Here is a 27,241-nt window from a genome sequence, read left to right on the forward strand (position 1 = left end):
TTTTTCTCTTTGGAACCCCGACGAGAGGCCGAAGGAGCAAGCCCTAGCTGGTCCGAATCCCCCCCTCCTCGCCGAACAAATGTCCGACCGCCGCCGCGACAAGGAGAGGCCCCGCGAGCGCGGCGGCTACGACCAGCCGCGGGAGCGCGACCACGACGCCGACCGCCACCGCGACCGGGACCGGGACCGCGACGTCGACCGCCACCGCGACCGGGACCGCGGCCAGGACAAGGAGCGGGACCGCGACCGCGACCGGGACTACCGCCGCGCCCGCAAGCGCTCCCGCTCCCCCTCCCCCTCGGCCGACAGGGACCGCTCCCGCCGCCGCCGCTCCCACTCCCACTCCCACCCCCACCGGTCCCGCTCCCCCGACGCCGGCCGCCACAAGCGCCGCCGCGAGGTGTCGCCCGTCGCCGACCCGAAGGAGGACAGGAAGCCGGACCCCCCCTCCGCCCCCAAGGCCGCCGAGGAGCCGGCCCCGGTTGGTGACGGGGACGTGGACGCCGAGGAGCTGGAGATGATGAAGATGATGGGGATCCCCGTCGGGTTCGACTCCACCAAGGGTAAGTACGTCCCCGGCGCCGACGTCAGCGGCGTGCGCGCCGTCACCAAGCGCCAGCCGCGGCAGTACATGAACCGCAGGGGCGGGTTCAACCGTCCCCTGCCGCCCGAGGTCAACCGCTGAGGAGGTAGGCTTCCTGATTTTCCTTGCCCTTTTTCGTTTCAACTGTAATTGATTTCAGTTCTGCATTTGCTTGCCTGTACCTTACGGCCCAATGTGAATGATAGCGAAAAGCATGTACTGTAGATCTCTTGAATATGCGTGGAGTGTAACTATGCTAAACCTGTTCCGCTATTTGTGAATTTTGAATTATACTATTGTGCAAAGAACTCTTTATATCCTGAAAAAAAGTTACAGAGCATCATGTTGAACTGATGTAGAACAAGGGCACAGCTCAAATTGTAGCGACGAGCATATAATCATGTTAATTCTGACTCTTTACTGAATGGGGTGCACCGTATAAATGCTAAACTTTCTGACTCGTATGTTAAATGTCTGTTTGCTGTCTTCTCTTTCGGGTACATACAAATGCGGATAGTGGGGTTAGAAATTGTAGAGCCATAGAAGGAAACATCTTGGGCATATACTTTGAAGTTAACATCATAGTTCTTTCTTGTTCATCTATTTGATTGAATCCCCACGTTTCTAGTAGTTCATCATTTTCTGTTTGTAGGCTATCTTCATTACGGTATTGCTTATTGGTCTGACCTACTGTCTGCTTCACCTGTCAAAAATTTATGGAACATGTCTGCTTTCCAAAATTCAACTTCAAAACCATTTTGTTATTTCTCTGTAGTCGAAATCCTACTAATCAGGTATGTTGTTGGTAAATCTATTCAAGTAAAGTCCTTCAGATCCTGGGGATGATGGTGCTCCTTTCACCTATTTGTCACTGACAAGGTTATGCTTAATTGCTATATAGGATTACTGACTATAGGAAATGATATGTTTTAAGTTTTATCTAGTTCCGAGCAATAGCGTGACAGCATATCTGATATTTGTAAACCCTTCACTTGCCTTGAAGCTTATTATCATAAATCTATTCCTGAACAAAACTCTTTTCTTTTTATATTTGTTCCTTGACACAACTCAGTGTTTGCTGTACAGGGCTCTTTACTTCTAGCCTGTTATTACATTGATTGAGTTTTTCATATTCTGTTGAGATCGTACAATATGATTTCAGATATAAAACGTGTAAAAAAAGTCCGATAAGAGGAATCCCCAAGGCTTGTGAGCAATACCTCTCCAGACAGATTTAGCATGAGACTGAAAATAATTTTCTATAAGCCATCAGTTTTCGAACTTAAATCTCCTTTTGGGCTTGTGAAATAATTATTAGTAGACACCAAAATAGGTGTATGATCACTGATGATGATAGAACCTTATAAACATCAGTGTTAGGGAAGAAGCCACAGCATTCAGCATTAACCAAGCACCTCTCTAGATTTTCATAAGGGCATGTACAATGGTGGCATATGGTTACATATGCCCCATGACAAAAAGTAATTTGAAGCACCTACATCTATTTTTTCTCCCCAATGCAAGCTACCATTAGTGGGTCTCATTAAGAAATAGAAAATAAAAGCTTTAGTACACATGCATCTCTACTTTTTACTCCAGCATTTTCAGCTTTTGTCACCGGACCACACTTTTTCTCTTCAAGCACCCGCCTCCTGAAGAGGATCCTGCTTCCCTATCCGAACCTACTTTACGTCATATCCGATCCTACATGGCATGTGAGGCATCACCTTGAGGCTATGCATTGTACATGCCCTAAATAGGTTCTGCTTGTTAGTCCAAGTATAAGCAGGACCACTAAAAACTAAATCAATTAGGCCACACTGCTTAACAAGGTCACAAAATGCACGCATATGGTATATATTAACATTAGGAGAGCTTTTGGTTTTTTAGAGGAAAAGGGCCACAGCCCCTGCTCCATTACTCAGAACGAAGCAAAGGTCTCAGTTTATTACAAGGGTAGCACGCGGAAGCCAGCAGCTCACTGCTTCAGCCAAAAGCCCACACCAGGCGCTACAGAAAACAGAAACTAGTCCTGAAGACAACATAAAAGGAAACGCCCACATGGCTCACACAGCCTAAATATTCAGATAGCACCCACAGCTATAGTAGCAAACGACAAACACACGGCCAGCATCTACTCACATCGAAGCCTTTTCCCGTCTTCCCACTTCAGCCAGGATCTGGCCACATCAGAAGAGGGGGGCTTCTTGCCAGCAGCTCCAGTTCTTTCGAACACCACTCCAGCCTGCCCTTGACATGGCCTGAGGATAGGCATCCCCACGTAGATAGATTCAGCGCAGTTTTTCGCCATATAACCTGCATCCCAGGCCAAGCAACAGGATTGAAAACCGTGTCATTGTGAGTTTTCCAGATAGCCCACAGACCAGCTGCATGAATAATATTAATTGCAGCAAATCCATCTCCTCTAGACCAACAGGAAGAGAAAGACATCATATTGATATCCCCTCCATATCCAGTTAGTCTAGAAATAGCTTTCCAGAATTCAGCTGCAATAACACACCCAAAAAATAAGTGATAGCAAGACTCCAGCTCAGCAGCAATAGGAGAGCTTTTGTCTACATCATAGAGAGTGTTGTTGAGATCTCCCATAGATAAGATAGGCTTGCCTAAGTTATCATACACAAAAGAGGCAATTTGATCCCAGATCTGACTAGTTTGACGGTGGGGGAGCACCGTAGACGCAAACTAGTGCAAACTCTACCCTAGTGGCCATTCTTACAACCGAGGCTAATACTTCACGAAAGCTAGAAGTATGAACATTAACTTGGACATCATCATTCCACATGGGCCATAGACTTCCTGAGCCCCCCTGATGGAATTACTACACTATCAACATTCGACAACATCGAAACAGTTAATTAGATTAGCCGTATTAACATTAGAAGATTTGATTTCTGAAACGTAGGTTACCTGAGCATTAGTGGAACACATAAGATTGGCAAGATATTCCCAATTTTTTACTGCCGAGATCCCTATCCAAGCCCCAGCAGTTCCAAGCGATTAGCCTCATGGCGCCTCAAGGGCTGGTGCCACTGCCCCATCCACATCCACATCTTCATCGTACGGATCTTGTTCAATTGAATGTAATGTCTGTAAGTAGATTTTTTTTTGAAGTTGCTTTGTTGATTATACATTTATGGTATTAGAACTGATTGATGTTGTTAATGGATTTTGCTCTGATGCTTTTGTCATGGGGATAAGCTTGTTTCAGATTTTTTGGATCTCCTTAGTAATATGTGGACTATTTATTAGTTGCACTCCTTCAAGTTAGCTCACTCTCAGGAAATTGTTCAACTCATGGATATGTACCACAACTGCGCCCACATTGTTAACGAGTACTGTTCATTTTCTGCTTAGCTAATGGAAACGTATGGCCTTTTGCAGGATCATGTATCAATGCAGTATACCTCGTTGCCGGATTGCAAACTTGCAGTGGACTATTTGACTTCTTTGCCGGCCATAGCAAGGGTTGAGCTTCTACTGTCTACCAAGCATGTATAACCTTGATGGCTAGTTACTTTGCCAAACTTTGAAGACTAAAGACATGTAGTTCTCGTTTTCATCATTTGCTCTGTTGACAATCCAGGAAAAGATATTGGTGGCGTGTTTTTGGAAATGTGGTTTAGAAATTTACATGATGTTTCTGCACATAATTTGGTGAGCATCAAGAGCAATGTTTGTGTATCTCAACCGTTTCTTAATTGCCTGTGCTTAACATTTCTGTTTCTATCTTAGTATGTTTTTCAGGCATGCACCACATGGAATGGAACTTCTTGTGATGATTGCATATGTGGCTGCAGCATTATTACAGTTATGAAGATCATAATATGCTGTTCTATGTATCTGCGGTATCAGTGTTTTCACCGGACAACTGTGTCATTTTACCTGTTTCTTTGTGCTAAATTGGATTGATCTATGTCGGTGAATCATCAATGCAACAGGGGGAAAAAGAAGTCGTTATTCCTTACAGCTGGTTAATATACATCAATAGTTAGATTTTCACTAGGTAAATGTTTGCCCCTGGAGAATCATTCTCCTCTGAAGTAGCAAACGATGTCCCACCTCCTCATGGCTCTCCCCAGCTGGAACTTCACAGGCAGGCACCCTTCAAACCCACCTTGATCCGCCCGGCGCTTGAGACTCCGTCGTCGCCGCCTGTCTTTATCATCAGTGAGTCGCGCGCTCTGCATCGCCGGTGACGGGCACAGCGGCGGGAGGGCGCCCTCCCTCGGCGGGCTCTTGGGCTTCCCTGGCTCGTCCTCCCACCCAAACGGTACCTTCCCGGTTGCCGCGGAGTACACCCTCATAGACCGTCCCAGCTCATCGCTGCCAGAGCAGTGCTGCAGGAGATGGGTCGGCGAGGTGGTGGCCTCCATGGATTTCGCCTTCGCTTTCTTCTGCTTTCGCCTCTCGTCGCACTCTCCTGTGATTTTTGCCTATGGTCTTAACTGTGATTTCACCTCTGGTCTGACTCTCTTGGTGCAACGGCACGGCGGAGGAAGACCAGTTTATATAGGGCCAGGAAGGGGTCGCCGTCTCCATGGTGTGCTTGCTAATGAAGGTTTGCTTTTCGCAAAGTCAAACGCTTGGTTTTAAGGCTGCTAAACACAGCAAGGCAGCTTTTCTTTGTGCTTTGGTTTGAAGATCACGGCGAGGAAAATGAGTGGCACGGCCGGCGGTCACGGTGGCAAATGACAATTACGGTTGTGTAAAGCATGGCAGGAGCGGCGGCCACGGGGGTTGGCTTGCTCCAGGTAATCGGTAATCTGGCACACGTTAATGGGTACTCCGGAGACAACATAGCCTACTCTAGAGATTTCCAGCAGGTTATTATGGACAGGTGTGGTTGTAGCTCATGAATCTATCTGCAAAAGGAAGCAAGGAGACCGAGCAGCTGCAGTGGTGGCGAAGATTCACAACTGTGGATGGACATATGCATGCGCCGTCAATTTATTTTCTATCGTGTCATAACTGTGAGACTAAAATATTGGCGTATGTTCAGATGTCACTCAACATTTCCCTCAAATATAGCACTGAAATTCTCGGTAATCCACCCGGGCTTAGCTGCACCCATCCCGACGAAAAAAATCAAAACAAATACTAGAAAAAATCAAACAATTCCAAATTTTTTGTGTGTGGTAGATATTTTGATGTTTGAGGTTCTCTTCAATTTTCAAATCATTTGGACATCTGAGCAGCTCTCGGCAAAAAAGACAAATCCGGAGCATTTTTACTGTTCACACACTGTTCTGACCTGATTTGTCTTTTTTGTTAAGAACTGCTCAGATGTCCAGATGATCTAAAAATTGAATCGAACCTCACGCATCAAATTATCTACCACATAATTTTTTTTGGATTTTTTTGAATTTTTCAGTATTTGTTCTGATTTTTTTCTAGACCGGGTGCAGATGAGCATGGGCACCGAAACACTTCACTCTGAAATTCTGCGCTATGTCCAAAGTTGCCACTTCCGTTAGCTGACCGTCATTATGATTGAGAAGATGATTTCCCCCTTAGCCGCACCTGGTAGTGATTTCAGCAAACAATGTAAAGATTCCGGAATAATTTTTATTTCGGAATTCATAATAAATATTAGCATGAAAATATGACATAGAATTCCATAATAATTTTATCATGAAAATAAAAAAGTTAAGGAATAATATCCCCTTATTAAGCATATCATCACAATTTCTCTAAAAGATTTCATCACTCGGCCACTCGGGTGCATGCACGCACTATAGTTCACATTTTCTCTAAACGTCTACACTCGTAATAAAAAGTTCACATTTTTAGTAAGTGTACAAACTATAGTAATTTTAGAACAATGTAGTAAAATAGTACTCCCACCGTCTCACAATGTATAGCGTATAGATTTTTTGCAAAGTCAAATTTCATAAACTTTGACTAAATTTATAGATTTTTTCCTAAATTTAGAATACGAAATAAGTATCATTAGAAATGTCATAATACAATTTTCTTTTCATATTCTATTTGTTTGATTTTTCCACTAACATTAATACCACTTACCCGCAAAAAATAAATGAGTAGAAGTGGGCACGGAAATTTAATACCACTCACCCGCAAAAAACAAATACTGCTCACATAATTACCAAATGTACACACACAAATATCTTCAATTTCTGATAAATATGTTTTTTTAATAGGATCACATGCACCGACCCATGCATTTTCCATAAGAATGGATTCCTCCCAAATTCCTCAAAACAAGACAGTTCCTCTAAAACAAACATCAAGCAATAGTAAATTCATCTCTAGCGGAAAATAGAAGCGAATTATGAGCATGAGTGCAGAGATACGTGAGCATCTAATTGATCATACTCATATGCCAAGCTAGAACATCCAAGACGAGAACAATCACAAACACCATGAATATCATCGTCCTCCAGAGAGGTCGGACACTGCCCCAAAGCTGGACATCAGCTGGGGGTAAGACATGACGGATGTGCTGAACCCGCTGTCCTGCATCAACCCCTGCATCTCCACGCTCAGCTGCGTCGTCGTCATCTCTGGCAGAGGGGTCTCGCCGTCGAGGTACTGCATGACTTGTCGCATGCTAGGCCTCGAACCAGGAAAGGGGTGCAGGCACAAAAGTCCTATCTTCAGCACGAGGCACGCTTCGTCAACGCCGTAGTCACCCTGGAGCCGTGCGTCCACCGTCCTGCTAAGCAGTCGGTTGTTCCAGTGCTCCAGGACCCAGTCCACCAAGAAAACCTGGTTTTCCACTGTAGGACCTTGCCTGACAGGCTTTTGCCCACATGTAACTTCAAGAAGAAACATGCCGAAGGCATACACATCGGTAAGAGGGGACGCCTTGCCCGTGCGCACTAGCTCGGGGGCAAGGTACCCCATCGTGCCGACCATGTGTGTGCTCTGTGGATCGGTGCCGTGATCATATAACCGGGCGAGGCCGAAGTCGCCGAGCCGCCCATTCATTTCATCGTCGAGGAGGACGTTGCTTGCCTTGATGTCCTGGTGCACCACGACTTTCTCCCACTTCTCGTGCAGGTAGAGCAAGCCGGTAGCGATACCCTTGATGACCTGAAACCTCTGAGCCCAATTTAAGGTGGGCTTGTCGTCCTGTTGATAGTGTATGTACTTGTCGAGGCTGCCATTTGACATGTAGTCGTACACCAACATCAGTTCACCTTTCCGCCTGCAATAACCAAGTAGCTGCACTAGGTTGCGATGTCGCAACCGGCCAATGCTAACAACCTCGGTGATGAACTCCTTCATCCCTTGTCTCGACTCGTGGGACATCCTCTTCACGGCGATCTCCTTCTTGGAAAACTGAAGCAGCCCTTTGTATACCTCCCCGAACCCTCCTGCTCCAACCAGGTTCTTGCTCTTAAATCCTTGAGTAGCATTGAACAAATCCTTGTACGAGAATCGGTGTGGGCCGAACTCGCTCTCCCAATCCTCGCGCACCTCACTATACCTTCTTCTTCTTCTTCGCACCATCAGAATGACGAGAGTGCCGATAGACATGATCAATGCTGCAGTGGCTATTGGGAGGATGATCGCCAAGAGCTTTGGCTGGGCCTTTTCGCCAACACTAGGCAACTTAGGAAGCTTGGAGATGTCAATGGACGGAGCTTGCATGTTCATACCGAAGCTCCATCCAAGAACATAATGACTAGTGTTTGTAAGTTCAGCAGTAGATGAGAAACCAATATATGCTGTCTCCGTGAGCACAGTTGAGAGGTCATAGGTTGCAGACAATAGTGGCTTCAAGGGTTTTCCGACATGGAGTGGAGCCAAGGTCACATTGATCCTTGTTTCCTCCTCGTCATAGTCCACCCACAATTGTAGTTCCATCTGGGCATTCAGCGTCAGGTTCTTGAAGGCACCACTAGAGTCTTCATAGAAGCCAGCCGTATGAGATTGAAAGGAGAAAATACTATTGATGTCGATGCCGATGTGGTTGTCATTGATGTCTTGCAGCTCGGGGTCCTGGAAGGTGTCAACCTCAATTACCAAGAGGCTGTCATTGCTCTTCTGTTTCAGGATCCCAAAGTATTGCGCGGGCAGTGCATCTGAGAAATTCTTGCTTGGGGCAATGAAGAAGGCCACCCCATTAGCAGCCACGCCAGGGTATGTATTGACGATACAAAAAATGATGGTGACCGAGAATGATTGCACTTTCCCGGTAGATGAATCGCGGAAGCGCAAAGGAGTGGGGTAAAGAGCATGACCTTTGACATTGTTCGTGCCGTTGGACATATCGAGGAGGCCGTCTTGTGTGACCACGGCACTACCATCCAGGGTTAGGTTAGATTGTGTAAAGCCAGAGAAGAAGAATTGGTCATTGCAGGTGGCAATGGTTGCCAAGGTAAGGCTGAGGAGGAGAAGGGATGGAAGGAACGGCGCACAATTCATTTCGATCATCGCCGGAAGCTGTTTGTGGCTCAAAAGTTGCAACTCCTCAATACACATGCTCGACCGAATGAGGTGTTTCGTTGCCAATGCAAAGTTCGTTTAAGGTCACACATAACAGCATGCTTATATATTCACACATACATCAAGCTCCCTTCCAAGTCTACTCTACCGTTTTTCAACATTCTACAACGGCCCATCTTTGTCTAGTAGTTAATGCGGCCCATCTTTGTTTAGTAGTTAATGCATATAAGGTGATCATTATCTATCGGTGCTTCCTGGAAATTTATTAAAAACCAATAGAACAGAGCTTTGGTCCTGACAAATTTTAGAAATGATATGCCGTTGCAGCAACGGCAGAGCATCTCTGTGAACCTTTTTGTAGTCTTCTGTCATGTAAACTGGGTCAACTGGAACAAAGTATATACCATCGGATTTTAAGATGGACAAGAACTGGAAAAGAATCTTGATGCACTTGGATGCACTGAATAATGTGGCTCTTGGCAACTGCCCTGGGATGACGGGAAATCGGCAGCTCAGACTTGAGAGTGGCAAGTCTAGATGGTCACTATCAACCTTCCTAGTCTTATTATACCTGTGTGGAAATTTATTATGCCCCTACAGCAACGGCAGAGGTCTTGATCAACTTTTGTGGTCTCCTTTCTAGTCTTAACGAGTAAACAGCTACACCTAAAGATGGACTACGCAAATTTTCAAGCTTTTGAATGACTGTATGACCTAGATAGCTTGCCCAAAAGGTATTTCTCCCTGACCGTGAGACATGTGGAGAAACACTACGATGGAGGGAACTTGGCAATTTCAGACATTGGAGTGCCAAGTCCACCAATCGAAATCCTGCGTACATGTGGAGCTTCGTCCTGATCTTCAGTTGTCATGCACTATCCTCACCGAGCCGCACCATCGCCCTCGCCCTCCTAACTTGCACCGGCAGTTGCTGGTCACCTGTTGTAACATCAGAAGCCCCAGCAGCTAGCATGATGTTTTAGAGCTTGAAGATTATATTGATGTACTTCACTTGAAAATTGTCTTCAGTCAAGTAAGTTTGGATCATAGGAGTACACTGTAGTAGTAAACTTTGAGTTCATAACTGGAAAATGAAAAAAATAACCTAGTAATCAAACAATTCGAATTATTATTTGTGGCAGCTATTTGATGCCCGTCTGATTTATTAGCCTCCACTGCCAAGTAAACCGACTTCCAAGATCAAGAAAGAAATAATATCATCAGTGGTGCATAAACTTGACATGGATGCTCACTTTAGTGCCTAAAATTGAAAAATACGCTGGACTCGTTCTAAAATTGTAATTATAAATTACAGTTCATAAATAATATTTTAATTATTCCAACATTTGAGTAATTACATGCACATTTTTATAATTCATAAGTATGCTGCTTAATATTTTTTGTATAATTAAAAATTATTCATAATTTAAATTTAATTTATATATATGAATATTCACTCGTGGATTATATTTACATTGTATTTTTTGAGGGCTATATTTACATTATATGAAAACTATGAATATAATTCATAAATGTTGTTATCCATAAACTGTGAATATGTGTAAATATTTAGTAAATGTTATTATCCATAAATTTCTATAAATTAAATATAACCATGCATGTATACAAATATTTGTATTCACCATACATTTATATTATTTTTAATATAATCCATGACTGTATATTTGAAATGTTTGTAGTTACTGAAATTTTTAAACACTCATGGATTTTATTTAAATAATATTTTCTAAATAGTATGCGCATACATCTATGTATTTATTTTGTGTGCACATGAATATTTGTGTACCACAAATATTTATAACCCACAACATGGCATGTCATGGTTTATAGAGTTTTTGTAAAATTACATCCGTTTATTTTGATTATAATCTACAGAAATTTCACATCTTATTTTAAAAATAATTATGTGCAAAATTTAGATTAGTAGTATATGTATTAGTGTGATTATAATTTACAGATTTTTGTAAAAATTTGAACATGTGCTAAATGGGTTGCACTGACCGCAACCCATTTAACTAGTACAAGCTTTTTCCCCCTTACAGATATTAAGGACGAGGGGCCAGATTTTGCACGAAGAATTGCTGGGTGGTCTGGCCAGCTTATGCCACTTACTCTTCAATGATTAGGCAATTCTGGTGGGACAGTAAGAGGGGTCGAAGGAAATCTAGCTGGGTGTTTGGGATGTGTGCACAAGACCAAATTTTTTTGGAGGGTTAGGGTTTCGAGACATGGAGATGTTCAACTTATCTCTACTGGCACGACAGGCCTGGAGACTTCCCCAAGGTCCAATTACTCTCAGTGCAAGATTGGTAAAAGCTGTATATTATCCAAACAGATCATTTTGGAAGCAGAATTAGGACCTCACCCATCGCAGATTTGGCGTTGGATGGAAGGAATGTGGCTGCGCTGGATTTAGCATCGTATTTGCACATTTGTGCCAACTTTTAGAATTAGCTCGGTATATTTTTTAAATTTAAGCACTAAAGTGAACATCCATGACAAGTTTGATATTACCTGCATCGCAACCAACAGAAGTGTCTTCCATCGCTGGTGGGGTTGGAGGAATTGGAGAGCGTCGATTGGAAGCTCCAGGCGGCGAAGAACGGAGCTCGCCCTCCACCTGTCAATGGTGGACACCGGAGGCCGCGTGTGCGGGCTGAGCAGCTGCGCGCCATCCCCGCGCGTGCCGTCCTGACGCTGGGTGCTCAGGGCATCTCCAGCCGTTGGCCCCCTAGGGGGCGCCTAAAATCGCCGCCTGAGGGTGAGCCGGCGCAAAAATTAGGCCTGGGGCGAGTTGGTCCCCAGCCGCCGGCCCCAGGGCCGCCCCAGGCACATTTTAAAATAAAAGAAGTTCAGCGAAGTTCGGCTTAAACACGATAAAATTCGGCCAAGCACGATAAATTTCGGCCAAACACGATAAATTTCGGCACATTTCGACGAAGTTCGCGGATTTTCATTACATAGCACATATACATAAACTAATCTAAAGGAAAAACTGGCTGAAGTCGCCGCCGTCGCCGCCATCGTCGTCGTCGGCCTTCTCCTCCTTGACGCCGGCGCCCCTGCTGGACCCCTGCCCGGCGTCGCCATGGTGGACTGGTGGCGGCGCATCGTCGTCGTCGTCGTCGCTGTCGCAGATGATGACGACTCCGCCTTCGTCGCGGCCGCGTCGACGCTCCGTGAAGCGAAGCAGGCGGTGCGCTGGCGCTCATTCGCCTTCTCCAGGCGCTCCTTCTCCATCGCTATGGAGTCCCTGCGCGCCCATTCCAGGGCCGCGTCGTCGTCGTCGAGCTCCGTCGTCACCGGCGCGGCCGGCTCCTTCTTCACCGGCGCGAGCCCCGGCTACGTCTTCACCGACGCGAGCCCCAGCTCCGTCTTTGGCTTGACGAAGCGCGGAGGAGGAGCCGATGAGTAGGCGCGCCGGCCGCCCTCGTTGATGACGATGCCGGCGCTACGAGTGCGCCGGCCGAGCGGCGTCTCCGCCGCGGGCTCGGCCTTGACGCCGAGCAGGGCCGGAGTGCCAGAGGAGTGCGATGAAGATCGGGAGGAGGAAGAAGAGGAGGAGGACCCGAACCTCCTTGGCGCCCATGGCCCGGCGCGTCGGTGCTGCGCCGGGGCGGCCGCCCTCGCCGGGTACGCCAACGGCGGGTCGTTGCCTCCCTCGAGGTACGTCAGCACGCCCTCGAGTGTGCGGCCGAGGACGCCCCACCAGAGGTGGCGCCCCTCGCTGTTCTGCCGGCCGCCGGCCACCGGCGCGCCTGGTGGACGCCAAGCGCTGCTGCTGGCGGCGCTCGAAATACGCCGCCCAAGCCGCGTGGTTGTCGGCGGCGTACTGGGGGAGGGAGAGTTGGGCGTCGGTGAGGGAGGCGCGCACGACCTCGACTTTCTCGGCGAAGTACTTCGGCTTCGCCACGGCGTCGGGCAACGGGGGAATGGGCACTCCCCCGGCGCTGAGCCTCCACCCCGTCGGCCCGGCGCGCATGTCCGACGACGCCGGGATGTTCGCCTGAAACAGGAGTCAGGACTCCTGCTCGCGGAGCGAACGGTGACCGGAGCCGTTGGCCGCCGCCTCGTCTCCGGGGTAGCGTTCCGTCATGGCGACGGGCTCGGGAGAGGTAGAGAGATAGAGGGAGGGGCTGGGCGGCGGCGCTCGGGAGAGGTAGGGAGATGGAGGAGCTGGGCAGCGGCGAGGGGCGGGGCTGGTGTGGGCACAGGCGAGTGCAGACCACCGGCTATATAGCCGCGCCGCACCCGTGTGTACGCGTGCGAGGGAGGGGAGGCGTCGGCGCGTCGTCCCGTGACGTGCCGCCCGTGAGGAATCAATGGCAAGGCTGACCGGCGGCAGCCTTGCCATTGATTCTTCGCGGGAACCGAGGCCGTTGGGGAAAGACGAGGCGCCGTGTTGCTAACGCGACGGGCCCGCGGCTGTTTCGCGCCAAAACAGTTCGCCCCGGCGCTCCTGGGCGCCCCCCAGCGCGCCGGGTTCGGTCTGGGTCCGCTGGCGCTGTTTTCAGCTCAGGCCGGCGAAAATCGAGCTCCTGGGACGCGACTAAGCCGTTTTTTTGGCGCCGACGCGAAAAAATCGCCTGGAGAGGCCTTCCTAAAGGCGCGGCTGAAGATGCCGTCACCCGCCGCATGACGTCCCTGCCACCCTGGTGCTGGTGGGGCAGCAGTGTCGCATCCAACTCGTCCGTGGCGTTGCGTCTAGCACTCCGGCGTACGTGGCGCGTCTAAGGACGACAAAGTGGTCTGCGGTATCCTCCAATGGTTGTTGTTGACTACCCAAGAGTCAGGCGCCCTCCACCGCCACCAGAAGAACGGGAAGGCACTCCCGAAGGGATTGAAGTTGCCACCGCCGCCCAAGCAAAAGCCCTCGCCGAATAGCAGGAGGAAGACGACGAGTCCGGCATGACTTTGAGCCTTTAACATACACGTCCACTTTGGGGGACGCCGGTGATGTTTCTAGGTTTTAATAAATATCCTAGTGCTATCCTAGTATGTATGTCTGTATGATCTACCCCCTCAGTCAAATCTCTAAAAAGATTTATATTTAAAAACGGAGGAAGTATGTCATGGACGATGTGTATAAACTATTCCCCCCTATCAAAATATAATACGTTCTACAGTTCAATTGAAATGCATAAGCGAATTATATTTTGGTACGAAGGTAGTATGTACTATGTCCTAGCTGTGTTTTGTATGAACTATGTCCTAGGGTGTGTTTTTGTATGAACTATGTCGTTCGTGTGATGGATGTATATTATGTATGTTGTAGATCTCTCTCTGATGCCCATGCAAGATGTCTCCTCTCTCCATTTACGAGGAAAGGAATGAAGCAAAGGGTGTCCATGTTTGCGGACGACGTGGTGATTTTTATCAAGACAAAAGACATTGAATTGCGGACCTGCTCGAGAGTATTGCACCTGTTTGGAGAAGCATCAGGTCTCAAGGTAAATTTACTGAAGAACGCGACAATCCCAATCCGCTGCTCTAACGTGGATATGGAGGTGGTGAGTACCACACTGGGCAGCCCGGCGGGATCCTTCCCATGCAAGTACCTAGGGCTACCGCTCACAATCCAGAAGCAATCCGCATCGCAGCTCCAAGGACTGGTGGACCAACTAGCTTCTCATCTTCCCACCTGACGGGCCACCTTTCTGCCGAAGAGTGGTCACCTCCTCCTGGTACAATCGGTTCTTTGTGCAATCCCAATTCACGCAATGATGGCTCTGGATGTCCCGCCAAAAACGATCAAGGCAATGACAAAATTCTGTAGGGGTTTCTTGTGGTGCGGCAAGGCCCAAGCTAACGGTGGAAATTGTGCAATGGCGTGGGAAACAGTTTGCATCCCTAAATGGGCTGGAGGTCTTGATATTCCCAACCTTGGATGGTTAAACTGTGCAATGCAGGCGAGATGGACATGGTTACAGCGAGCCGACCCTACGAGATCCTGGTGCGAGTTTCAGATAAAGGTACCTAAGGAATCCCTGGCTCTCTTTTGAGCGGCAGCGAGAACTACGATTGGAGATGGGAGATCCTCCCTGTTTTGGGAGGACCGATGGCTGAACGGCTACCGGCTACAAGATATCACACCAATGATCTATGATGCGGTGCCGGGCAGGGTTAAGAAGGATAGGACAATGCACTACGCAATTAGGGAGGACTCTTGGGCGCGTGTAACGTCCTCGATGCGGCTATATCTCCCACGTGTCGAAGCACGACTTGGAGGCATAACCGCATTGAAAGCAATGTCGCAAGTGAGGTAATCTTCACACAATCCATGTAATACATAAGGGAAAGAGATACATACTTGGCTTACAATCGCCACTTCACACAATTACATGAATAAAACATTACATCGACCAGATACAATCAAGGTCCGACTACGGAACCAAAATAAAAGAAGACTATCCCAAATGCTACACAGATCCCTGATCGACCCCAACTGGGCTCCACTACTGATCAACTAGAACGAAACAACACAAAGGACAAGATCTTCATCGAGCTCCTCCTTGAGCTTGGTTGCGTCACCTGCTCGGTAACATCGGCACCTGCAAACTGGTTTTGGAAGTATCTGTGAGTCACGGGGACTCAGCAATCTCACACCCTCGCGATCAAGACTATTAAGCTTATAGGTAGGGTAAAAGGTATGATGTGGAGCTGCAGCAAACGACTAGCATATATGGTGGCTAACATACGCAAATGAGAGCGAGAAGAGAAGGCAAAGCACGGTCAAGAAACTATGATCAAGAAGTGATCCTAGAACAACCTACGTCAAGCATTACTCCAACACCGTGTTCACTTACCGGACTCCGCCGGAAAGAGACCATCACAGTTACACACGCGGTTGATGTATTTTAATTAAGGTCCACTTCAGGTTTTCTACAACCGGACATTAACAAATTCCCATCTGCCCACAACCGCGGGCACGGCTTTTGAAAGTTCAAATCCCTGCAGGGGTGTCCCAACTTAGCCCATCACAAGCTCTCACGGTCAACGAAGGATATTCCTTCTCCCAAGACAATCCGATCAGACTCGGCATCCCGGTTACAAGACATCCTCGACAATGGTAAAAAAAGTCCAGCAAAGCCACCTGAATGTGCCGACAAATCCCGATAGGAGCTGCACATATCTCGTTCTCAAGGCACACCGGATAGGTCAAGCTACGAGTAAAACCAGCCCTTGAGTTGCCCCGAGGTGGCCCCGCAGGCTGCCCATTTCGGACCAACACTCAGAGGAGCACTGGCCCGGGGGGGGGGGGTGTTAAATAAAGATGACCCTTGAGTCTGCAGAACCCAAGGGAAAGAAAAATGCTAGGTGGCAAATGGTAAAACCAATGTTGGGCATTGCTGGAGGAGTTTTATTCAAGGCGAACTGTCAAGGGGTTCCCATTATAACCCAACCGTGTAAGGAACGCAAAATCCGGGAACATAACACCGATATGACGGAAACTAGGGCGGCAAGAGTGGAACAAAACACCAGGCATAAGGCCGAGCCTTCCACCCTTTACCAAGTATATAGATGCATTAATTAAATAAGAGATATTGTGATATCCCAATAAAATATCCATGTTCCAACAAGGAACAAACTCCAATCTTTACCTGCAACGAACAACGCTATAAGAGGGGCTGAGCAAAGCGGTAACATAGCCAAATAATGGTTTGCTAGGACAAGGTGGGTTAGAGGCTTGGCTTAACAATATGGGAGGCATGATAAGCAAGTGGTAGGTATCGCAGCATAGGCATAGCAATAGAGCGAGCATCTAGCAAGCAAAGATAGAAGTGATTTCGAGGGTATGGTCATCTTGCCTGAAATCCCGCAAGGAAGAAGAACGAGTCTATGAAGAAGATAAACGGACGTAGCCAACGGATCCTCACAAACGCAACGTTACCGGAATACCGAGAAGAAGTACACTAGAAAGAAAGCAAACAACATAGTAAACAATCATCACATAAGCATGGCACGATGCGCAAACAAGCATGATGCATGTCCGGTTTAAAGAGGCATGGCATGGCAAAATGCACAAACAATCCTACAAATTAAGTGGAGTTCAACATGCAACGAGTTGCATATTAAATGTTGGTTAACATGGCAAGAGGTGAAGCATAACAAAACTATACTATCTAAACAATTTAAATGGGGCCGGATATAACAAATAATGAATCCGGTAAATCCCCATATGTCTTAGTAATTTATTGCAACAACAATCTAAACATTTAAATGTTATTATCATGATGCGAATGACATATGCAAGTTTATGCAAGTTTTAAGGCAATGTTGACATGAGCATTATGAAGCATTTGTCGCCATGGCGGAAGGAAAAAGGGGTGCCACGACGGCGAAATGGAAATGTTACCATGGCAACATTCCGGTTCTGGTAATTCGATTGAGATACCGATGCAAAGGAGAAGTGTGCGGATGCGTGCAAAATATGGTGGGGCACTCCCAGATACCGGGTGTCCCATGAGTCGACGATGGTGACAAGGCAAAAGAGGGTCAACGTGCACCGACAATTCGAGCACGAAGCAAGCACGAGCATCTCATACATCACACATGCATTCATTCTCGGAAGGTCGTCTCGGCGGTTATACCTTTGAAGCGTGCATTATCGGAGGGGTTCAGGTTCGATGCGGACGTAGTGGAAGTAGGCGTTCTCGCGACGGTAGAGGAAGTAGGGGTACATGACGACGGTAGAGGTACTCGTGATCTTGGCGGCGGTAGTTGTTCACGTTCTTAGTTGCACAATTTTCCGTAGATGTTCGGGATCACGGCGAGGGACTTGTCGAATCCAGGGTCTCAGTCGTCGGTAGTGGTACACGTTTCGAAGGTGAACTTGACGAACTCGACTCCCTTCGGGGTTGTCGTGGTACTTGGCATCTTCGGACCCGCCAGTCTCGTTCTTGCGATAATAATTGAACTTGAAGTTATTGGTTCATGGGTCTTCGGCGTCGGTAGCTGTACACATATCGTAGAGGAACTTGGTCTTGCGAAGAGGTACTTGGCGGTAGTGGTACTTGACGCGTTCGAGGGTCGTTCATGTCATGGTACTTGGCAAAATCCTCGGAGAAGGTGCTTCACGGTCCGGGTACGGTTCTTGGTGTCTCATCCTTGCTGATCCAAAACAAACGCGAGATGGAAGGCCTCTGGTGGGCAGCAGCAAGGCAGGGACGGGAGGATCCGACCCAACGCGACCGGATCTGGCGATCTCCGGTGACGAACGTAGCAGGGCGGCGACGTGAGGCTTGACAGCATGGACTTGAAGCGAGGAGGAGGCCACGGCAGGAGGTCGGCGACGTGGTGGAGCAAGGTAGGGGCTCCGGTCCACTGCTGTTGTTGATGCCGGCACCGCGGACGAGGCAGGGAGACGGCGCGACGCTCGCCGAAGATAGAGCCGGCGGTGGAGGGCGGTCCTGGTGCGGGCACCATGGCCGGAGGCGGGGAGGTACTTGGGCGGCGGGAGGAGCAGCTCCGGCAGGACGAGGGACTCGGCGACGCGGACTTGGGGTGACGGCGACGGCGACGTCTGCGGGCGCAGAGGACGACGGCTGCAGGCGCGGGTGCTCGGGGAGCTCCTCTCCTCGAGCGCTCGTCGATGGGGACTTTGCGAGGAGGAGGCGCCGGCGACGGGCGACGTCTTGTGCTGCAGAGGGAGGCGTGCGGGAGGCTGCGAGAGGAGGGAGAGAGAGACTGCGAGAGGATGAGGATCGATCGGAGGGAGAGGAAAACGGGGACGAGGCGATGCTCTCTGGCGGCGGAGGGAGAGGGGATCGGGAGAGGTGGCTCGGGCGCCTAGGGTTAGTTGTAGGTGGGCTGGCGCTGCCGGGCCTTAGAGGCCACTGGAGACTGGGCCTAGGCGGCTGCGGGAGAACTTAGAGGAGGCCGGCCTGGGTCGGGTCAGAGAGGCCCAGTTGGGCTGGCTCTCCTCTCTCCATCTTATTTTCTTTAACAGAAAACAAGAGAAGAAAAAAAAGAAAGAAAGAGGGAGGTTAGGGAACGGAGTTGGACTCGCGGATAAATTTCCCGGACTCACAAAAATGAGTTTGACCCAAGAAAAATAGAAACGGCAAGATTGAAAGATACAAATTCAAACTCATTTGAATTTAATTCAAATGGGTTTGAACTAGGACTTGGTTATAGAAGTGTCTAAAAATGTTAAGGTTTTTGGTGGAACTCTGGAAAACGAAGAAAAGATATATGACAAGGTTAGAGACCAAGAGTTGAGAAGGAAAAGGCATGGGATATTTGCAAGTGTGTTATGGTTAATTCCAAATAAATGGAATAATTTATCATAGCTCCCTAATATTGGGATATATGTTGTAAAGAGAATCACCACGTGAATTCCTTCGGTTTAAATGGACCGAAGATCCATGCAATTTATTTAGTTGAGATGCAAAAGATTTATGACATGATGCAATGCACACGATGCAAAGATGAATGCAACAGACGAAACAAAACACCCAACAAAACCCGAAAACCCTGAAAGGCATCTACAACTCAGGTCTTGGGGCGTTACAGCGCGTAACTTTGGTTTGGAGCCGAGTGAGGACCAATTGTTGGAGTTCCTGACCCTATGGGATCGAATGGCCGAGGTGGAGCTAAAGGGGGGCGCCATGGATACGGTACGTGGACTTGGGAGAAGAACGGGTGGTTCTCGACAAGGTCAGTGTATGCCGCCAAGTTCTATGGCAGAGAAGTCTCTCGACGGCCAATTTCACATGGAAATCAAAAGCGCCACTTCAATGCAAGTTCTTCACCTGGCTGGCTATCAAGGATAGGTGTCGGACGTCCGACCGTCTAGCTAGAAGGGGGCTGCCGCACCAAGATAAATGTCCGTTATGTGACCAATAGGAAGAAATGATTAACCACATCCTCCTTTGGTGCGTTTTTGGGAGGCAGGTTCGGGCGGTCATTGGCGCGGCTCTTGACTCGTTGGATTGGACGCCATACTCGCAGACTGGTGCATCAACAAGGCATACAGACAACAAACAGTAAAAGACATCAGGACGATCATTATACTCCTTTCGTCCGGAATTACTTGTCATCAAAATGAATGAAAATGGATATATCTACAATTAAAATACATCTAGATACATTCATTTCAATGACAAGTATTTCCAGACGAAGAGAGTACTAGGTATATGGATTTTGTGGAAACATTGGAACACCATCGTGGTTGACGGAGCAACGCCATCCTTAGGCTGGCCACAGTGGGAGTAACTTGAGCAGTAACATCGAGTCCAACTCAGCAAATTTACTTATGTGACAATGAGTTAATGACGAGAGAGGTAGTTACAGTAACTTAGCTAGTTACTGTAACATCACGTATCCCAATGCAATATGAGTCGATAACCTAATAAATGAACCTTTGCATGACACTACACTTATATTACTATCCACTATGAAGGTAGTACTCCCTCTGTTTTTATTTAGTTCGCATATTAGTTTTGGTCAAAGTCAAGCTTTACAAACTTTGACCAAGTTTATATACAAAAATATTAAGATATACAATAACAAATCAACAACATTAGATTTATTATTAAATGTACTTTCACATCGTATAGATCTATTATGACAAATGTCTATATTATTTTCTATAAACTTGGTCAACTTTACGAAGTTTGACTTCAGTCAACTCTAATATGCAGAGTAAATAAAAACAGAGAGAGTAACATAGTATAAAAATATGTGTATATTACTAGTATACGTTATTCTTCATTGTGGCTAGTCTTAGACCTCATTATCGCTGCTATTGAGAAGGAGAGCAGAAGTTGGTGCCACGCGGGTCTGATAAAGGGCGACCTCGGCGCCTTCTTGGGCAGCCTAGCTAGGTGGGTGAGAGTAGCTAGTTTTCAGGCCGCTTGTGGTGGAGTAGTGCTTGCATGTAACATATAACTAACTTGTAACACTACTTGTGCTCTTTAATTACCCTCCTCTCTCTCTCTTATTAAGATGATACATATACTCGTGTGTATTTTAGAAAAAATAATAATGCCACTAATAGCACGCTATGGCGTGTAGAGAATTATTTTGTTAAATTAATGAGTGTATAATGTCTCGCTAATAGCACGATATAGCATGCTATATCATGCTGATAGCATATTTTAAGGTGCGGCGCTATTTTGTATAGCATGCTATTTTTTTCCTTGATGAAAGTTAGGGGAGGACAAATCCCGTCTGTGGACATGTCCGACTCGGATTTCGTGTTTGAGATGAGGCATCTCCAATGGCAATTCACAAATTTTCTCCCGCATCTGTCCACAGACACGGATGCGGGGAGGCCGGCATTCAACCATAGCCGTAAATGTCCTTCTCTGTTAAAATTTAATCGCCAAATTACTACGTGATTTCCTTTAAAAATCTGTGATTAGTAGCTTTTTGTTTGGCAGAAGGCTATTAATCTACGTGCCAGTAGTTTCCGCCAAAGCTAGCTGCTTCCGCCACTGAGCTAGCTTCCTTTTGCCAAATGAGCTTGGTCATTTTCAAACCTTCCACAAAAGGCCAAATCTATTTACAAAGCTTCTGCCATTTCGTCAATCGTGTGATAAAGAATCTTAATAGAAAACAAATCATCTTGCCAAATGCTAATCATATGACAAGAAGTAACCTTTCCCCAAATGCCTAAATATATTTGCAAAGCTTTCGCCAAATGCTCATATACTAATCACCTTGTCAAATTCTAATCATATGGCAAAAAATAACCTTCCGTCAAATGCCGAAATATATTTGCAAAGCTTTCCCCAAATGCTCATATAGTAATCACCTTGCCAAATGCTAATCATATAACAATTATATAGCAAGAAGTAACCTTCTGTCAAATACTCAACTATATTTGCAAAGCTTTCGTCAAATGCCCAAACACTAATCACCTAAACATGCCAGCCTTCCACTAATCAGCGGCCTTCCGCCATCCGGACAAAGAGGTGGGGTACGTGGTGTCTTTTGGTTTGTCATGAAGATGTCCGGACTCCCGCAAAACTCTTCATGTTTGTCTCCGTTTTGCGGAAGAAAGTACGTCCTGACTGCTGAGTATAATGATTAGATTAGAAACATAGGATAGACTAGGATGTATTCCGACTTGTCTTGTACTTCGAGTAGATTATGTATTCCTATATATATGCCGACGAGGCTCAAGCAAAGAACATCTATCGATTCCACCAACCCCTCTCTCTTCATTCTAACATGGTATCAGCCTAACCGATCCAACCCTAGCTGCCGTCCGCTGCTTCCGCTCCGTGTTGCCTCCGGACCGATACAGGACCGTGTTAGATGGCTTCCGTGGTCTGGACAACGCGGGCCGGACGGTTGCGGGAGGTTTGTGGGTCCGCCTTGAAGATGCCCCTTATGCTGATTCAGAGAAATATCACTATGATTTTCCTCTTTGGACAAATATCACTGTAATTTTACCGCACCTCTAAATGCCATTCGTAGAATTTCAAACCGAAAGAGAAACCGGGAAGCTACGGCTGGGGTGGAGAAGCAATCTTGCTACATACAGTATTTTTTTATGGTTAATTTTCTCTTCAAGGGGAAGACCTCGGAGAGCTATCACCTGCACTTCCTAGTTTCGTAATGACAGTTTTATAGTTGCCACACTGTTATCAGTCTTGGTTCTACACACACAGACATCATTTCTTAGTATTTGTTTGTTATAAAGTTCTACTCTAATGTTTTCCCCTTCCTCCCGGGCACTTCTTCTTTTGCATTTAAAAATGTAATATTTCACCAAAAAGTACCAGGTCATAAATGGTAAATAGCGTTTGTAGGTATGAATTATTTGCGAACTTTCTGCGAAGAAAATATATTTTGCTCTTTGTTTTTCCATGCCAGCAGCATTGGGTTTGGGATTAAGGAGTTACGAGTTATGCTACGTCGCATCTAAGTTGCTCACAAACATTCTAGTACAAACTGTTCAGAACAGTAGCTGCGAGATGAAATTCAGCTGGCTAATATTCACTCGAGTGTTGATTCAGTATATATTACTTTTTTTTGCGGGACAGTTTATATTACTTCATGTGAGATAACAACTAATTCAAAAATAAAGAGGACATCAGAATTCTGGAAAGCAACTGCAGTGACAACCGAATTAAATGTCTTACACATCACATGATACTTATATTTACCCCTTCGCTCCTCCTCCTAGCCAACAACAGTGAACATGCGTCTAGGGTTTTGCCTCCCGTCGGCGACGCCGCCAATCCACCTCGTCTTCTGTGGCCTTAGGGCATCTCCAGCCGCGCCCCCAACAGGGCCCCCCAGGCCACTTTTTCGGCACCGGCGCCGAAAAAACGGCCCAGTCGCGCCCCCAGGACGCCGAAATCGCCGGTTCGGACCTTTTTTCCGCCCGGCGGTCACAGGCCGAACCCGGCGCGCTGGGGAGCAGTTGGGGGCTCCGGCGCTAGGGAAAAGCACGCCTGGCCCACACCGACAGGGGAAAAGTCAAGGTTTTCTTCCCCTGACTCGCCTCGCACCCCCCGCGCCCTCGGCCACCACTAGCTATATCCCGGCGACGGCCGCCGCCCTACTCCGCTAGATAGCCATTCCCCGCCAGAAAATAGCAGCGCTTCGCCGCGGCAGCCCCTCCCACAGCAGCTGGGCGTTTCCGGCCGCCGTTTCCGGCCGCGGAGGCCCGGTTTAACGGCGCGTACATGCCCACCGAGCGCAAGGTGTTCGGTGTTTTGCCTGCCTCGGTGATGGACTCGGATGAGGAGGAAGAGCTCGCCGCGTTGCTGGAGGAGGAAGCCGCGGCCGACGTCCAGGAAGAAGAGCATCTCATGGTGCTCGCCGCCCTCGCCCAGCTGCTGGCAAGCAATGAAAAGCCGCGGCGAGGTGGCTCGGCGCCGGGGCAGATGAAAGCAAAGAACCGGCATCGTCTCCAAGGCTACTGCATGCTCTACTCCGACTACTTCGCCGATGCTCCACTTCATGGCGAGAGAACATTTCGGCGCCGTTATCGGATGAGCCAAAAGCTCTTCCTCGGGATTATGAATTCCATCTGGGAGTTCGACAACTACTTCAAGTGCAAGATGGATTGCACTGGCACTCTTGGATTCACCTCCATCCAGAAGTGCACGACAGCGATGAGGATGCTTGCATATGGAGCTCCCAGTGATTCACTCGACGACTATGGGCGCATGGCCGAGTGTTTCTGCAAGTTCTGTCGGGCAGTGGTGGCAGTGTTTGGGCCACAATACTTGAGAACACCCAATGCGGAAGACACTGCTCGGATCCTAGCCCAGAATGCAGCAAGAGGATTTCCTGGGATGCTTGGAAGCATCGACTGCATGCATTGGAAATGGAAGAACTGCCCATTTGGTTAGCAAGGGGATGTACAAAGGCGCCAAAGGCGGTTGTAGTGTGGTGCTTGAGGCGGTAGCCACACAGGACCTCTGGATTTGGCACTCCTTCTTTGGTATTGCCAGGAACTCACAATGACATCAACGTGCTGCAGTGCTCTTCTGTTTTTGCCAAGCTCGTTGAGGGCCATTCTCCTCCGGTGAACTTCGAGATCAATGGGCACCAATACAACAAGGGGTACTATCTAGCTGACGGCATCTATCCGAGATGGTCGACATTTGTGAAGACGATCTCAAACCTTGTGGCATGAGGCAAGAACGCCTGGTTTGCGAAGGTTCAGGAGGCTTGCAGGAAGGATGTCGAGTGGGCATTTGGTGTGCTCCAATCTCGATTTGCTGTTGTTCGGTACCCCGCTCAGACCTGGTCGAAAGATCAAATGTGGGAGATTATGACTTGCTGTGTCATCTTGCACAACATGATCATCGAGAGTGAGCAAGAAGACCGAGTGTTTGACACTAAACCATACTACAGGCAGGGTCCTCTAGCCGAAGTTGATCACCAGCTACCAGCAACTTGGACTGCCTATCTCAGTATGCGTCAGGAGATCCGAGACCCACAGGTGCAGTTCTGCGGTTGATGATGCACCTGTGGGTCTCGGATCTCCTGACGCATACTGAGATAGGCAGTCCAAGTTGCCGGTAGCTGGTGATCAATTTCGGCTAGAGGATCCTGCCTGTAGTATGGTTCAGTGTCAAACACTCGGTCTTCTTGCTCGCTCTCGATGATCATGTTGTGCAAGATGACACAGCAAGTCATGATCTCCCACATTTGATCTTTCGACCAGGTCTAAGCGGGGTACCGAACAACAACGAATCGAGATTGGAGCACACCAAATGCCCGCTCGACATCCTTCCTGCAAGCCTCCTGAACCTTCGCAAACCAGGCGTTCTTGCCTCCTGCCACAGGGTTTGAGATCGTCTTCACAAATGTCAATCATCTCGGATAGATGCCGTCAGCTAGATAGTACCCCTTGTTGTATTGGCGCCCATTGATCTCGAAGTTCACCGGAGGAGAATGGCCCTCAACGAGCTTGGCAAAAACAGGAGAGCACTGCAGCACGTTGATGTCATTGTGAGTTCCTGGCATACCAAAGAAGGAGTGCCAAATCCAGAGGTCCTGTGTGGCTACCGCCTCAAGCACCACACTACAACCGCCTTTGGCGCCTTTGTACATCCCCTGCCAACCAAATGGGCAGTTCTTCCATTTCCAATGCATGCAGTCGATGCTTCCAAGCATCCCAGGAAATCCTCTTGCTGCATTCTGGGCTAGGATCCGAGCAGTGTCTTCCGCATTGGGTGTTCTCAAGTATTGTGGCCCAAACACTGCCACCACTGCCCGACAGAACTCGTAGAAACACTCTATGCTGGTGGACTCGGCCATGCGCCCATAGTCGTCGAGTGAATCACTGGGAGCTCCATATGCAAGCATCCTCATCGTTGTCGTGCACTTCTGGATGGAGGTGAATCCAAGAGCGCCAGTGCAATCCATCTTGCACTTGAAGTAGTTGTCGAACTCCCGGATGGAATTCACAATCCTGAGGAAGAGCTTTCGGCTCATCCGATAACGGCGCCGAAATGTTCTCTCGCCATGAAGTGGAGCATCGGCGAAGTAGTCGGAGTAGAGCATGCAGTAGCCTTGCAGACGATGCCGGTTCTTTGCTTTCACCCGCCCCGGCGCCGAGCCACCTCGCCGCGGCTTTTCACTGCTCGCCAGCAGCTGGCGAGGGCGGCGAGCACCATCAGATGCTCTTCTTCCTGGACGTCGGCCGCGGCTTCCTCCTCCAGCAGCGCGGCGAGTTCTTCCTCCTCATCCGAGTCCATCGCCGAGACGGGCAAATCGCCGAACACCTTGCGCTCGGTGGCCGTGAACCCGCCGTTAAACCGTGCCTCCGCGGCCGGAAACTGCGACCGAAAATGCCCAGCTGTTGCGGGAGGGGCTGCCGCGGCGAAGCGCTGCTATTTTCCGGCGGGGAATGGCTATCTACCGGAGTCGGGCGGCGGCCGTCGCCGGGATACAGCTAGTGGTGGCCGAGGGCGCGGGGGGTGCGAGGCGAGTCGGGGAAGAAAACCTTGACTTTTCCCCTGGTGGTGTGGGCCAGGCGTGCTTTTCCCTAGCGCTGGAGCCCCCAACGGCTCCCCAGCGCGCCGGGTTCGGCCTGTGACCGCCGGGCGGAAAAAAGGTCCGAACCGGCGATTTTCGGCGTCCTGGGGGCGCGACTGGGCCGTTTTTTCGGCGCCAGCGCCGAAAAAGTGGCCTGGAGGGGCCTGTTGGGGGCGCGGCTGGAGATGCCCTTAGGATGATGACTTCCCGACTAACTATTACAAAAAAATTTGTCCGGCTTTAGCAAGGAAGGGGTGATGATGGCGGCGCCTTCAGCTCGCTTTACTGCTTGTAGTCGTCGCTAGGCGATCTACTGATCGAAATGTAATTTTTATTATTTCTGATGTTCTTTATACTACCATGATTGACAATGAATACATAAAAAAATTCCAAAAAGAATCATATAGAGTATATTTTAGTGGACTTACTAATATTTTTATTACTCTATTAGTAGCGGAGAAACTATAGACAAGTACTAGTACAACGTTTGAGGTGACGCAGATCCGTAACCCACGGTATTAACGATGGGTAGGCCCAATAGCATTCTACTTAGAACACAACGTACAGTTGAGGAAATATGTTAGCATACGCAACCTCTGCCTTCACTCCAAAAAAGTTAAGGGCTTTGTTTTAAAAAAAAAGAGTTAAGGGTTCCTCTTCCTCAGGCCGGCGCCACCGCTAGTCTGCCTCATGTTTGGTGGTCTTAGGACCATGAGGCGCGGTGGATCTCGGCCCTTACTGATG

At 48.2% G+C, this 27,241-nt stretch overlaps 1 protein-coding gene and 1 pseudogene across 3 annotated transcripts; one reads left to right on the forward strand and one right to left on the reverse strand.

Annotated features, from left to right (window-relative positions):
* The first annotated feature begins 13 nt into the window (after nt 1–13).
* Nucleotides 14–4,446, forward strand: LOC119318265 (U4/U6.U5 small nuclear ribonucleoprotein 27 kDa protein-like). 3 transcript variants are annotated; one of them, XR_005154038.1, is made up of 4 exons: nt 14–689; nt 3,989–4,099; nt 4,191–4,261; nt 4,340–4,446. XR_005154038.1 is itself a non-coding variant. In XM_037592792.1 (2 exons), the coding sequence occupies exon 1, from the start codon at nt 80–82 to the stop codon at nt 683–685; it is 606 nt and encodes a 201-aa protein (XP_037448689.1). In that variant the 5' UTR covers nt 14–79; the 3' UTR covers nt 686–689; nt 3,989–4,300. The 3 variants fall into 3 exon arrangements, 1 of the variants encoding a protein (XP_037448689.1); XR_005154037.1 differs by having other exon boundaries at nt 3,989–4,261; XM_037592792.1 differs by lacking the exon at nt 4,340–4,446 and having other exon boundaries at nt 3,989–4,300.
* Nucleotides 4,447–6,819: 2,373 nt separating this feature from the next.
* The window catches only part of LOC119318267, a 32,802-nt pseudogene continuing 12,380 nt past the window's right edge, over nt 6,820–27,241 (reverse strand).

This window comes from Triticum dicoccoides, chromosome 6A (assembly GCF_002162155.2).
Source record: "Triticum dicoccoides isolate Atlit2015 ecotype Zavitan chromosome 6A, WEW_v2.0, whole genome shotgun sequence".
Lineage (NCBI taxonomy): Eukaryota > Viridiplantae > Streptophyta > Magnoliopsida > Poales > Poaceae > Triticum > Triticum dicoccoides.

Excerpts from the sequence above, each read along its gene's own strand:
- LOC119318265 (XM_037592792.1), top strand. The coding sequence starts at position 80 with ATGTCCGACCGCCGCCGCGACAAGGAGAGGCCCCGCGAGCGCGGCGGC.